The 12,549-nt window shown below is 55.8% G+C and overlaps 2 protein-coding genes across 24 annotated transcripts in view; one reads left to right on the forward strand and one right to left on the reverse strand.

Annotated features, from left to right (window-relative positions):
* Nucleotides 1-5,213, forward strand: CD37 (CD37 molecule). Of its 4 annotated transcripts, none has more exons than XM_003814315.5 (8): nt 1-212; nt 317-389; nt 1,511-1,635; nt 1,749-1,823; nt 2,538-2,642; nt 3,313-3,549; nt 3,945-4,028; nt 4,867-5,069. In XM_003814315.5, the coding sequence occupies exons 1-8, from the start codon at nt 144-146 to the stop codon at nt 4,942-4,944; spliced, it is 846 nt and encodes a 281-aa protein (XP_003814363.1). In that variant the 5' UTR covers nt 1-143; the 3' UTR covers nt 4,945-5,069. The 4 variants fall into 4 exon arrangements, with proteins under 4 accessions (XP_003814363.1, XP_003814364.1, XP_008965188.1 ...); XM_003814316.6 differs by having other exon boundaries at nt 8-178; XM_008966940.4 differs by having other exon boundaries at nt 44-178; nt 317-385; nt 4,867-5,213.
* The window catches only part of TEAD2 (TEA domain transcription factor 2), a 21,933-nt gene continuing 14,594 nt past the window's right edge, over nt 5,211-12,549 (reverse strand). For 18 of the 20 annotated variants that reach the window (XM_057300604.2, XM_063600493.1, XM_008966938.4 and 15 more), the window contains 4 exons: nt 11,833-12,006; nt 7,886-8,053; nt 7,077-7,229; nt 5,211-6,063 (listed from right to left, as the gene is read on the reverse strand). In XM_057300604.2, the coding sequence (XP_057156587.1) occupies nt 5,950-6,063; nt 7,077-7,229; nt 7,886-8,053; nt 11,833-12,006 (609 nt within the window). In that variant the 3' untranslated portion in view covers nt 5,211-5,949. Of the gene's footprint in view, nt 6,064-7,070; nt 7,230-7,854; nt 8,054-11,832; nt 12,007-12,549 lie in introns of those variants that run through there. The other 2 variants (XM_063600498.1, XM_055103557.2) reach the window with 1 other exon arrangement.

A 12,549-nucleotide genomic window follows, 5' to 3' on the forward strand; every position in this document is an offset into this window, starting at 1 on the left:
GGAACTTCCTCTTTTGGGGTTCTTCCTTTCTCTCTCAGCTCTCCGTCTCTCTTTCTCTCTCAGCCTCTGTCTTTCTCCCTGTCTCCCCCACTGTCAGCACCTCTTCTGTGTGGTGAGTGGACCGCTTACCCCACTAGGTGAAGATGTCAGCCCAGGAGAGCTGCCTCAGCCTCATCAAGTACTTCCTCTTCGTTTTCAACCTCTTCTTCTTTGTGAGTTGCCTTATGGCTACCCAGCCGGGGCCCAGCCCCTGCCGCTAACCCAGCCCTCATCTTCCCCCGTGGCCCACCCCCGTATCCGCATCTCCTCTCCCCAGGTCCTCGGCAGCCTGATCTTCTGCTTCGGCATCTGGATCCTCATCGACAAGACCAGCTTCGTGTCCTTTGTGGGTGAGGGGGGCTGGGGCAGGTGGGAGGGCCTCCCCCAACCCAAGCAACTTCCTGGGGTCTCCCTTGTCTCAGGGAGACCCACGGTGCCCTACTCTGCAGGCAGGCCACAGGCTCCCATCCACTGCTCACCGGAGGCTTCTCGGAGCCTGAGTCTTCTTCCGGCAAATGGGGTTGTGCATACAAACGACAATGATCATGAGAGCCATTTCTCAAGCACTTCCTATCTGTCGGGACTTGTGGCTGGTCAGATGCCCCCACAAACCTTCCCCTCGCTTGAGGTTCAGAGAGGGGAAGCCCCTTGATGGATGTCATGCAGCAAGGAAGTAAAAGAGCCAAAATAACAATAATAGGAAAATAATAATGAAGTATGACCCTAAATAATAATGAAATATGACCCTAAACGCTCATATTTAAGAAGTCTTTGCCCCGTGTTGAGGACTGGGTTGAACACATGTCCCCATGTGTCTCTCAAAATGACTCTAGGGGCCGGGCGCGGTGGCTCACACCTGTAATTCCAGCACTTTGGGAAGCCGAGGCAGGTGGATCACTTGAGGTCAGGAGTTCGAGAATAGCCTGGCCAACATGGTGAAACCCTGTCTCTACTCAAAAATACAAAATATTAGCCAGGCATGGTGGCACATGCCTGTAGTCGCAGCTACTAGGGAGGCTGAGGCAGGAGAATCACTTGAACCTGGGAGGCAGAGGTTGCAGTGAGCCGAGATCACATCACTGCACTCCAGCCTGGGGGACAGAGCGAGGCTCCATCTCAAAAAAAACCCCTAAAAAATAGATACCGTCTCCTAGGCCTCAGGGAGGTTTAAGGAGACAAGCCAATGTCACAGAACAAGTGATAGGGCTGAAACTACTGGGGATGAGGAGGAGCTGAAGGAGGAAGGAGAGGGTAAGAGGAAGAGAGACAGAGATCCAGGGACGGGAAACAGAGGCCCAGAAAGAAGAGAAAGTTTCAGAAGGAAACAGGGACTCAGGGTGGGGCAGGGACAGAGTCCCAGAGAGAGGGGCACCAAGATACTGCTCCCCACTTGGGTGGCTGCCTAGGTGGGAAATGGGGCTGCCTGGAGCTGTGCCACACAGCTCATCATCGCTCCCCTCACCTCTCCCAGGCTTGGCCTTCGTGCCTCTGCAGATCTGGTCCAAAGTCCTGGCCATCTCGGGAATCTTCACCATGGGCATCGCCCTCCTGGGTTGTGTGGGGGCCCTCAAGGAGCTCCGCTGCCTCCTGGGCCTGGTGAGTGCACCATCCCTCTCCGTCCCTAGGAACACTCCTATCCCCACCCTCAAAAATGGCCTGGGCCGGGGTTGCAGGGGTGGTCAGCCTGATCTCTCCACTCTGCTCCCCAGTATTTTGGGATGCTGCTGCTCCTGTTTGCCACACAGATCACCCTGGGAATCCTCATCTCCACTCAGCGGGCCCAGGTGAGCTTCCTGCAGTGGCCACCACCCACCCCCAGCAGGAAGGAGAGGGAAGGGAGTGGTGGGAGAGGGTGGAGAGAGACCAAAACAAAGGCAGACAGGGGCTAACCTAGATAAAGAGAAATAAGAGGCTGGGCCTGGTGGCTCATGCCTGTAATCCCATAATCCCAGCACTTTGGGAGGCTGAGGTGGGAGGACTGTTTGAGTCCAGGAGTTTGAGACCAGCCTGGGCAACATAGTGAGACCCCATCTATATTAAAAAAAAAAATCCGGGTGTGATGGTGTGCACCTGGGGTCCCAGCTACTTGGGAGGTTGAGGTAGGAGGATCACTTGAGCCAGGGAGTTTGAGGCTACAGTGAGCCATGCACTCAGCCTGGGTGACAGAGTGAGACCCTGTCTCAAAAAATAAATTAATAGAAAGACACACCGACCTGCACCAAGGGAGACAGGCATAAACAGCTCCAAAGGGAAACACACGGGAAAAAGAGAGAACAAGAGAAAGAAATAGACGCCCTGAAAGAAGAGACAGAGACTTATGAGCCGTAGAAATAGTGGAAGAAACAGAAAGACAGACCTGAAGTACACAGAGCTAGCCATTCAGTAAGGATTTGAGACTGGCCCAGAGATGCACAGGGACCGCCTGAGGCTGGCACAGCCTGAGAGGGGGAGGGGTGGGGTGGGGAAGATGAGGCCCAGCCTCACTGGTGGCCTCTCAGCTGGAGCGAAGCTTGCAGGACGTCGTAGAGGAAACCATCCAAAAGTACCGCACCAACCCCGAGGAGACCGCGGCCGAGGAGAGCTGGGACTATGTGCAGTTCCAGGTAAGCCCCCCTCCTCCAGTTCCCTCCCGGACTGACCCGCCTCAGCCCTGTGCTTCGAGGAGACTCCACCCCAACGTGGGCCCGACCCCCAGCTCTACGATCCTAACACACCCCAATCCCTCCCAGGCCCGACGCCCCCCACTCCCCAGATGACACGACTGTCCCCGGCGTCGCCCGGTCTCCCAGTACCCAGACCCTGGCGTGGCTTCGCCATCTACCTCGAGAGACTCCGCCCCCGCCCCCGCCCCGACCAGAGGTTGTCAGGCCCCTAGTCCCAAGACCCTAGCGAGACACGGCTTCCTACCCTGTAGTGACTCTGGCTTCCACCGGACCCCGCCCCCGATGAGACTCACATGGTCTCGCACTCCTATTCACCTGTCGGGTATCAGAGGCTCAATTGCACCACCCACCCAATCTCTAATCCACAGCGCGACCCTGCAGCTCCTTCCCCAGCCCCAGGTCACCCCGTGACTCGTCTTTCCCAGCCCCATGTTCCCGTAATGTCCCCTGGCTCCGGCCCCATCGTGACCCCAGCCCACTGTCCCCCACTCCACACCCACCACTTAGTCCCTTGCTCCCCGACCTGACCTCATACCCATCACCTTGTCCCCTGATCCCCAACATCATATGTCTCCAGTCCCGGTCCCTCTGACTCGTATCCCTCTCCCAGCTGCGCTGCTGCGGCTGGCACTCCCCGCAGGACTGGTTCCACGCCCCCATCCTGAGAGGTAACGGGTCGGAGGCGCACCGCGTGCCCTGCTCCTGCTACAACTTGTCGGTGACCAACGACTCCACAATCCTAGATAAGGTGATCTTGCCCCAGCTCAGCAGGCTTGGACAGCTGGCGCGGTCCAGACACAGTACAGACATCTGCGCGGTCCCTGCAAAGAGCCACATCTACCGCGAGGTGGGCAGGGGTTCGGAGCATAAACCTGTCGAATGGGGCTGGGCCTGAGGGAGGGGGAGGGCTGTCAGTGAGTAGCGGGGCCTGAGAAAGGGCGGGGTCTACGAGAAAAGGAAAGGTACGGCAGGAGGGGCGGGGCCCTCTGAAGGGGGCGGGGTCTGTAGGAAGGGCAGGGCCTAAAGAAAAGTCTGGGCTGGCTCTGGAATACAGACGTCTAGGGAGGGGCCAGGCTTGGAAAAGGTGAAGCGAGGGTGCACTAGTAAGGAGACTAGAGTGCCCTGGTGACTAGGGGAGCGGGTAGATGCCTGAAGACGGTGAGGGTTGGGCTGAAAAGAACGCTGGGCCTGGGCTTGAGAGTCCCAGAAAGAATCCCTTTAACTTTTCCCTACACCCCCCAGGGCTGCGCGCAGAGCCTCCAGAAGTGGCTGCACAACAACCTTATTTCCATAGTGGGCATTTGCCTGGGCGTCGGACTACTCGAGGTGATCTGGCCCCGCCCCCACCCGCGATCGGCCTTAAATCCCTAGATGGCCCTGCCCTTCATTTCGCGTCCTTCGGTTGCCTGGGAAGGACGAGCTCAGGGCGGAGCGCAGCCCACCCCGGCCCTCCCGCCGCTCCACCCAGCACCGGAGGGTGGGGGCGGCCCAGCTTCAGGGAGCCCTGATTGGGTGTACGCAGGGAAAACCTCCTGCTATTGGCTGCGATCTCCCTCCCCTTTCCCCGCAGATGACTGTCATGGTGCTGAGCGTACAGCTACAGCGCAGGGCACTCCGCCGGAAATGCGAGCCGCACGTGCCAGGCGCTGGGGATTCGAGCCCCGGGCCCAGCCTGATCGCTGACGGCGGCGGCGGGCGCAGCGGCAGTCTGTGGGGTGGCTGGGGCATGGCGGGTGCCTGCCCCAACTGGGGAGACAAGGCACCGCAGGGCAAGCTGCCCATGGCCCTGGGGCTCTGGCCGCTGTGGGTTCAAGACGAGGACCAGCCTGACACTGGAAGTGCGGGCGCAGAATTAGAGGAGGAGGCACAATTAGAGGCTGAGGCAGAGGGGGAAGACAGATGAGCCTCCAAAATAAAGGACCCTGGGCTTGCTTCCGACCTTACTCCTTCTCAGCCTCTACCCCCACTTGTAGCAGCTATTCCCGCCTCATCAGCCAGCCCTGCGGCAGTTCCCGTCGAGCCCCGCCCTTTTCTACCTATCCCCTTCTCCAGCCCCTTCCCGCCCAATTCACGGCCCCACCCGACCTTTCTCGCCCGGGTGGGCATCACCCCCGTCTCGCCAGCACCCCTTCGACTTCTCTGACCTCATCTCCTTTCTCTATAGCTCGGGTTCATGACGCTGTCGATATTCCTGTGCAGAAACCTGGACCACGTCTACAACCGGCTCGCTCGATACCGCTAGGCCCCGCCCTCCCCAAAGTCCCGCCCCGCCCCCGTCACGTGCGCTGGGCACTTCCCTGCTGCCTGTAAATATTTGTTTAATCCCCAGTTCGCCTGGAGCCCTCCGCCTTCACATTCCCCTGGGGACCCACGTGGCTGCGTGCCCCTGCTGCTGTCACCTCTCCCACGGGACCTGGGGCTTTCGTCCACAGCTTCCTGTCCCCATCTGTCGGCCTACCACCACCCACAAGATTATTTTTCACCCAAACCTCAAATAAATCCCCTGCGTTTTTGGTAAAATAGCTTTATCCTCTGTCAGAACACAAACCAACAAACTTTGAGAGAGAAGGAAGGAAACCGTCTAGCTCAGGGCTCACTTAGGAGAGGGATGAGATTAGAAAGTTCAACACACTGCTTGTGCAGCGGAGATAAAGTCAAGACCCTAGCACCCACTTATAAATATCTCGTTATATTAAAAAAAAAAAAAATATTTCCAGGGCCCACCTGGCTCTGCTCCTGCACAGAAAGGGTTCATCTTCACTTTGTGATCTCACAGGTCATGGAGTGAGGGTGGTAGAGAGGGGCAGAAATTTCAGGGGGAGGGGTGGCTGGGAAAAAGTAAAGGGGACAAGCCAATGTGTAACTAGCGCTCTCCAAGACATGCAGAGGAGTGGGGGGGGAGGGGTGGCCTGTCAGGGGCTGAAAAGAAAAGCCAGTGCTGTACCTGGGGGGTTGTCTCACTCCTGTCCCCACAATCCCTGATACTCCGGAGTGATCTGTCCTTTCAGACACCCACTGTGAGGTCCCAATATCGGGGTTTATCCTTTCCTCAGTCCCAGCCTGTTCAGCTCTCCAACCAAGTTTTGGGGGCCCCTCTAATGGGGGGGATGGCCCCAGTTGCTTAGGCCTCTGAGGTCAACCCCTTTACATCACAGCCCTCTCCCCAAATAAGAAGCATGAGGTGAGCTGGAGGACCCTCCCTGGGAGGAGGGTGTTCTGGGGGGTGAGCCAGTTTTGGGGTCCCCCTTCAGTCCCTGACCAGGCGGTAAATGTGATGCTGGGCCCCACGCTCGCTGGTGGAGACCTCGAAGACATAGGCGGTGCAGAGCAGCAGTTCCTGGGTGTCTCTGTTTGTCACCACCTGCCAGGAAGGCCAGGACAAGGGACTTATGCTTAGAAGGGAGGGCAGGGACCCCTGTGCCCCCCTGCCAAGCTATCATGGAATACCCAGCAGGCTCTTTTCCATCTCCAGGAAACAGGCCGCCACTATATCATGTTCCCCAGGAGAAAGGGATGCCCAAAAGTCAGTTCCCTGGGCAATGGGGGTTACCCCTCAGCTGAGCGTTGGCAGTTATGGTGTATCACATCTCAGGGTTAATCGGGTTCCCATCACATCACATTCCCTGGGTAAAAGGGGTCCCCATCATGTCACAAGCAAAGGGAGAACCCTCCCTGCAGGTTCCGCAGTCAAGGGGTCACTGCCTCAGCAGTCCAAAAAGTTAAAGGGGCTCCCACCATATCATGTTCCTTGACAAGCTGAGGATCTGCCTTCGAGTGCCCTCCAGTCAGCTTCACCAGGGAAGGAGGGACCCACCTTATGTGCGAGTGCTGTGGGGCTGGGCGTGGTGGCTCACGCCTGTAATCCCAGCACTTTGGGAGGCCTAGGCAGGTGGATCACTTGAGGTCGGAGTTCAAGACCAACCTGGCGAACATGGTGAAACCCCATCTCTACTAAAAATACAAAAATTAGCCAGGCGTGGTGGGGCATGCCTGTAATCCCAGCTACTCGGGAGGCTGAGGCAGGAGAATCACTTGAACCCGGGAGGCAGAGGTTGCAGTCAGCCGAGATCTTGCCACTGCACTCCAGCCTGGGCGACAGAGCGAGACTCCATCTCAAAAAAAAGAGAGAGAGAGAGTGCTGTGACATCCCCACCACATCAGTTCCCTGGGTGAAGGGTCCCCTAAACTAAGGGTCAATGGTGGGGTCCCCGCTGCATCAGTTTCCTAGTTAAAAGAGCCTCAGGCTGAGGGCTCACTTCGGAGTCCCTGCTGTTGTCAGTTCCTGGGTGAGGAGATCCCATAGACTGAGGGTCTGTTATAGGTACTGTCCCTCCACACTGGGGGCCCCCACTCCAGCCCAGCCCCAGGCATCACCTGGAGGATGGTGAAGTTTTCCAGGACGCTGTTCATCATGTATCGCTCAGGCAGCTGCCGCAACTTGTGCAAGAAATTCACCAGGTACTCGCACATGGGCGAGCGTAGCAGGCGGTACACAAATCTGCCGTCCTCCAGCTGGGCCCGTTCCGTCTGAACCAAGGGGGAGTCGGGAAAATGGTGGCTGAGAGACCCACGGGTCACCCCAGGAATTGGGCTCCACCCTGTGCCTCTAAGATGCCACCACACTCACTCTCACTGCCACCTTCCTTTCATCACCCCACCCACAGTGACTGGAGACTGGGCCTGAACCCTCGGAGATCCGAATCAGGATCTCTGAGCCTGCAAATCACAAGCCCCTCAAAGTGATTCTCTGAACCCCCAAAGACCTCTGGACTCCTCTAACCTCCCAGCCCTCAGATACCCTCCAAAGACCCCTCCATGACGTCTTCAAACTCTGACTTCTAAACTTGAGACTTCCCCAAGTCTCCAGCAACTGTAAGTGTGACTTCTGAAACTTCTTGCCCTAAGAACCTCTCCATATCCATAAGACCCTTCTCAATCTCAGTGACTCTAAATCTCTATACTACACATTACCTGTCAGCCCTCAGAATGATCCCAACCTGTGACTTCTGAACTGCCCATTAGCTCCCAACGCATGCATTAAACCCTCAAAGAGGCTGGGACCCACTCCCTCTGCGCATACTCCCAAATGCCTGAGTCATCATGGCTTCTGGTCCATTCTGCACCCCCAAGTGCTGGGTGGCTGGGCGCTCACCTGCCCCAGAGCTCCATCCCTCCAGCCTCACCTCCACCTTCTCCACCACCTGCTTGCCAAAAGAGCAGACCTTGGAGGAACAGGTGAGGGTCATGTGTTCCAGGCTCTCATACTGGCTGCTCACTCCATAGAAGCCACCACTGCTGATGCTGCCACCGGCCCCTGCCTCCTCACCACTTGGGCCCCAGTTCAGGTCCGCCTGGGAGATGGGAAGGCACAGATGAGTCAGAGGGGACATCCCTTATAAACAGTGGGGACTACCAGGTGCAGTGGTTCACACCTGTAATCCCAGCACTTTGGGAGGCCAAGGTGGGTGGATCACCTGAGGTCAGGAGTTCGAGATAAGCCTGACCAACATGGAGAAACCCCGTCTCTACTAAAAATACAAAATTAGCCGGGCGTGGTGGCGCATGCTTGTAATCCCAGCTACTGGGACACTGACGCAGGAGAATCACTTGAACCCGGGAGGCAGAGGTTGCGGTGAGCCGAGATCATGCCATTGCACTCCAGCCTGAGCAATGAGAGCGAAACTCCATCCTAAAAAAAAAAAAACACAGTGGGGACTCTACCCCATAGCCTACCATTACCCCTGCAGTTCCCGGCTTGATTCTTCAGTGTTGTTTTGTTTTTTTTGTTTGTTTGTTTGTCTTTTTTTGGGGGGGGAGGGGGAACAGGGTCTTGCTCCGTCACCCAGGCAATGTGTGGTGGTACAATCACAGCTCACTGCAGCCTCGACCTCCTGAGCTCAAGTGATCCTCCCATCTCAGCCTCCTGAGTAGCTGGGACCACAGGTGCATGCCACCACATCCAGCTAATATTTTGTATTTTTTGTAGAAACAGGGTTTCACCATGTTGCCCAGGCTGGTCTCTAACTCCTGGGCTCAAGCGATCCTCCCACCTTGGCCTCCGAAAGTGCTGGGATTACAGGCGTGAGCCACCACATCAGGCTTTCAAAGTTCTCCAAGGGCTGGTTTCTGGAGAAGATCCACCGTCCATCAGCGTCGAAGAAGTCTGGGTCCCCAAAACAGCCTTGGCCCTGTCTCCCCAGTAACCAAAGGAGCCCTGGAATTCAAATTCAACCTTTTTTCTTTTCTTTTTTTGTTTCTGAGATGAAGTCTCGCTCTTGTTGCCCAGTGCAATGCTGCGATCTTGACTCACTGCAACCTCTGCCTCCCGGGTTCAAGCGATTCTCCTGCCTCAGCCTCCCAAGTGGCTGGGATTACAGGCACACGCCACCATGTCTGGCTAATTTTTGTATTTTTAGTAGAGACAGGGTTTTGTCATGTTGGCCAGGTTGGTCTCGAACTCCTGAACTCAGGTGATCCACCCGCCTAGGCCTCCCAAAGTGCTGAGATTACAGGCATGAGCCACTGTGTCCAGCCAATTCAACCTTTTTCTCTTGAAGCCCGCAACTCAAGAGTTCAGCCCCTTCCAAGGGCCTGGTTACTATGGCAGTTACTCCTTAGCAACCAGTTCAAGATGAATACCTCCCTCTAAGCCCCTCTCACCCTGGTTGCTAAGGCAAGTGGCTACTCCCTAGCAACGGGACCTCACGGACCCTGAGGAGGCCTGACTCCTCCTCAGAGCACTTCCCCCTCGGCCAAATCTGAGAGGTCAGACTCCCTCCATGACCCCAGTGGCCAAGTGTGTGTAGACAGCTGGCCAAGTGTCACTAGGCCAAGTGGGGCCTAACGGAAGCCTAAGAGCTCATCACACCTTTGGTCTGAGTCACCTCCTTGCGAGGCGCACCTCTTCCTCTTCCTAACTTTAGTTGCTAACACTGTGCCAGGTCCGTCTTCTCAGGGGCCCGACTCCATCTCTCACCGTGGCAAAACCAAAGACCTTACCAGCTGCTCCTCTGAACCCCTTCAGCAGCTGGGCTTCCTAAGGGGGTGGCTCTCCAGTCCTGGGACCTGATAAGGCCTGTCTTAAGCCCCAACAATGTCTAAGCCCTCAGCTGCACATCCCCAGAGCAGTTTCAGGCTTCTGCTTCACATGGCAGAAAGCTCCAGAACCATGAACAGCAAGCTCTAGAACAACAACACTCCCAGCAAGAACAGTAAAGGTCAGGCCCTCAGCAGGCCTTTCCTTCCTTTCCTTCCTTCCTTCCTTCTTTCTTTCCTTCTTTCTTTTCTTTCTTTCCTTCTTCCTTTCTTTCTTTCAGCAGGGTCTCATTCTGTCACCCAGGCTGGAGGGCAGTGGCACAATCTTGGCTCACTGCAGCCTCCACCTCCCGGGCTTAAGTGATCCTCCTGCCTCAGCCTCCACAGAAGCTAGGACCACAGGTGCACGCCACCACACCCAGCTAATTTTTTTCATTTTTTGTAGAGTTGAGGTCTCACTGTGTTGCCCAGGCTGGTCTCAAACTCTTGAACACAAGTGAAACCCTCGCCTCAGCTTCCCAAAGTGCTGGGAAGATAGGAGTGAACCACCACATCTAGCCAGGCTTTCTTCTCAGAGACTAGATCCCTCCACCACCTTTGTTACTATAAGAACTAGCACCCCCTAAACATCCAGGCAACATTTATTGAGCCCTGGCCAGGCGCTGTGGCTCACACTTGTAATCCCAGCACTTTGGGAGGCCAAGGTGGGTGGATCACTTGAGGTCAGGAGTTCGAGACCAGACTGGCCAACATGGTAAAACCCTGTCTCTACTAAAAATACAAAAATTAGGCCAGGTGCAGTGGCTCATGCCTGTAATCCCAGCACTTGGGGAGGCCAAGGTGAGCGGATCACATGAGGTCAGGAGTTCAAGATCAGCCTGGCCAACATGACGAAACCCTGTCTCTACTAAAAATACAAAAATTAGCTGGGCATGGTCGTGCATGCCTGTAATCCCAGCTACTTGGGAGGCTGAGGCTGGAGAATCACTTGAACCCAGGAGGCAGAGGTTGCAGTGAGCCGAGATCGCACCATTGCACTCCAGCCTGGGCAACAAGAGCAAAATTCCATCTCAAAAAAAAAAAAAAAAACCAATAAAATAAAATAAAACACATTTATTGAACCCCTGTAGTGTTAGTCGTCATACTGGACACCAAACCAAGTAGCCCTAAGAAACACGCAAGATGGGCCCTCTTAGTCCCAATCATATAAATAGCAGCTGACACCAGGTGTCTATATAGGAAGTGCTCAATAAATGATTGCTACATAAATACAGGACTTGGACGGGTGCGGTGGCTCACACCTGTAATCCCAGCACTTTGGGAGGCCAAGGTGGGCAGATCATTTGAGGCCAGGAGTTCAAGACCAGCCTGGCCAACATGGTGAAACCCCGTCTCTACTAAATATACAAAAATTAGCCAGATGTGGTGGCGGGTGCCTGTAGTCCAATCTACTGGGGAGGCTGAGGCAGGAGAATCGCTTGAATCCAAGAGGCGGAGGTTGCCGTGAGCCAAGATACAGCCACTGCACTCCAGCCTGGGTGACAGTGAGACTATGTCTCAAAAATAAATAAATAAACAAATAAATGAATACAGGACTTGACAAAGCCACTCCATGGCTCTTTTCATCACTTCCTCAAAGCCAGACATTCTCTAGCAACAAGGTCTGGTGAAACTGATGCAAAGCATCAGTCCCCTCTTTAGAAACCAGTCTCCACAAGTCCACTGGCTAAGGGGAGGGAATCTTTCCTTAGCAGCAAGGCTTGGTGCAGTCAGGTGGGGCACAGGGAAGCCTGGAACATGGCAAGCCCATGCCCAGGACCCTATTAGCTACATGGCCAGGTAACTCACCGTACTAGTTACATGTGGCAATGTCTAGTGGGATCCAGGGAGGCCCAGACACCTCCAACCCACCCTGGGGGCTGGCCTCTTCGGTGTTCCTTGTTGCAAAGGGGGCTGACACTCCAAGCCATGAGAACTGACTGGTAAGTCCCAGGCTGACCTGGTAGGGCCCGCGACAGATTCTCTCAGGGCCAGAGGCCTTTGCTGGGACACCACAGGATTTGTGAGCACTTTTGATTTTGCTGTGAGAACTCACCCAGAACTTGACCAGGAAGAAGGCATGGGGGGGGCCACGATCATATAGCTCTCGGAGGCCACCCTTTTTCTCAGGGAATTTGTCGTAGATCTGCCGGACGTCCACACTCTCGAGCGGCGGCGCTCCGGGGCTGGGGCAGTGCTGGCTGATGTGCACGAACAGGTGCCTCTGGTACTGAGGATGGTTGGCCGTGGGTGAGAAGTCGGAGGTGAGCTGGATCTCCAGCCCGTGCTGCCTGAGCCCACCAAATGCCGTCACCATCCCCACAGCTCTGGCCAGCTGTTCCACACAGTCCACCCAGCACTGGGCCTGACTGCCACCCATTGTCCCCACTCCTGCTTCTGCACCCAGTCCCCTGCAGCCCTGCAGTCCTACAGTCCCCAACTCCCTGCCACAACCCCCCCAACTCCATCCTCACTGCCTCAGCCTCACCTCAGGCCTCCCACCCTCACCCCAGCCTCCAACCTCGCCTCTCCAGTTCATCCCTCATGTGGCTCCAGACCTGCCCCTGACCCTTCCCTGGTCATGGCCCTCCCATAGCTCCCCAGCAGCCCCAGGGCAAAGCTCACACCCCCTAGGCCTGGTCCTATATAGAACAGGTGCTCATAAATGGTCAGTGGATGGAAGAGTGAATGAATGGGAATCCACAGAGGTCTTGTGGTTGATGTTTTGATTGATGTTTATATGGTGTGGCAGAGACTGCTACGTGTTCACAAA

The sequence above is a fragment of the Pan paniscus genome, chromosome 20 (assembly GCF_029289425.2).
Source record: "Pan paniscus chromosome 20, NHGRI_mPanPan1-v2.0_pri, whole genome shotgun sequence".
Classification (NCBI taxonomy): Eukaryota; Metazoa; Chordata; class Mammalia; order Primates; family Hominidae; genus Pan; species Pan paniscus.

Excerpts from the sequence above, each read along its gene's own strand:
- CD37 (XM_003814315.5), top strand. The coding sequence starts at position 144 with ATGTCAGCCCAGGAGAGCTGCCTCAGCCTCATCAAGTACTTCCTCTTC. Across the intron at positions 3,550-3,944 it reads AGAGCCACATCTACCGCGAG|GGCTGCGCGCAGAGCCTCCA; the intron begins GTGGGCAGGGGT and ends TACACCCCCCAG. Across the intron at positions 4,029-4,866 it reads TGGGCGTCGGACTACTCGAG|CTCGGGTTCATGACGCTGTC; the intron begins GTGATCTGGCCC and ends CTTTCTCTATAG.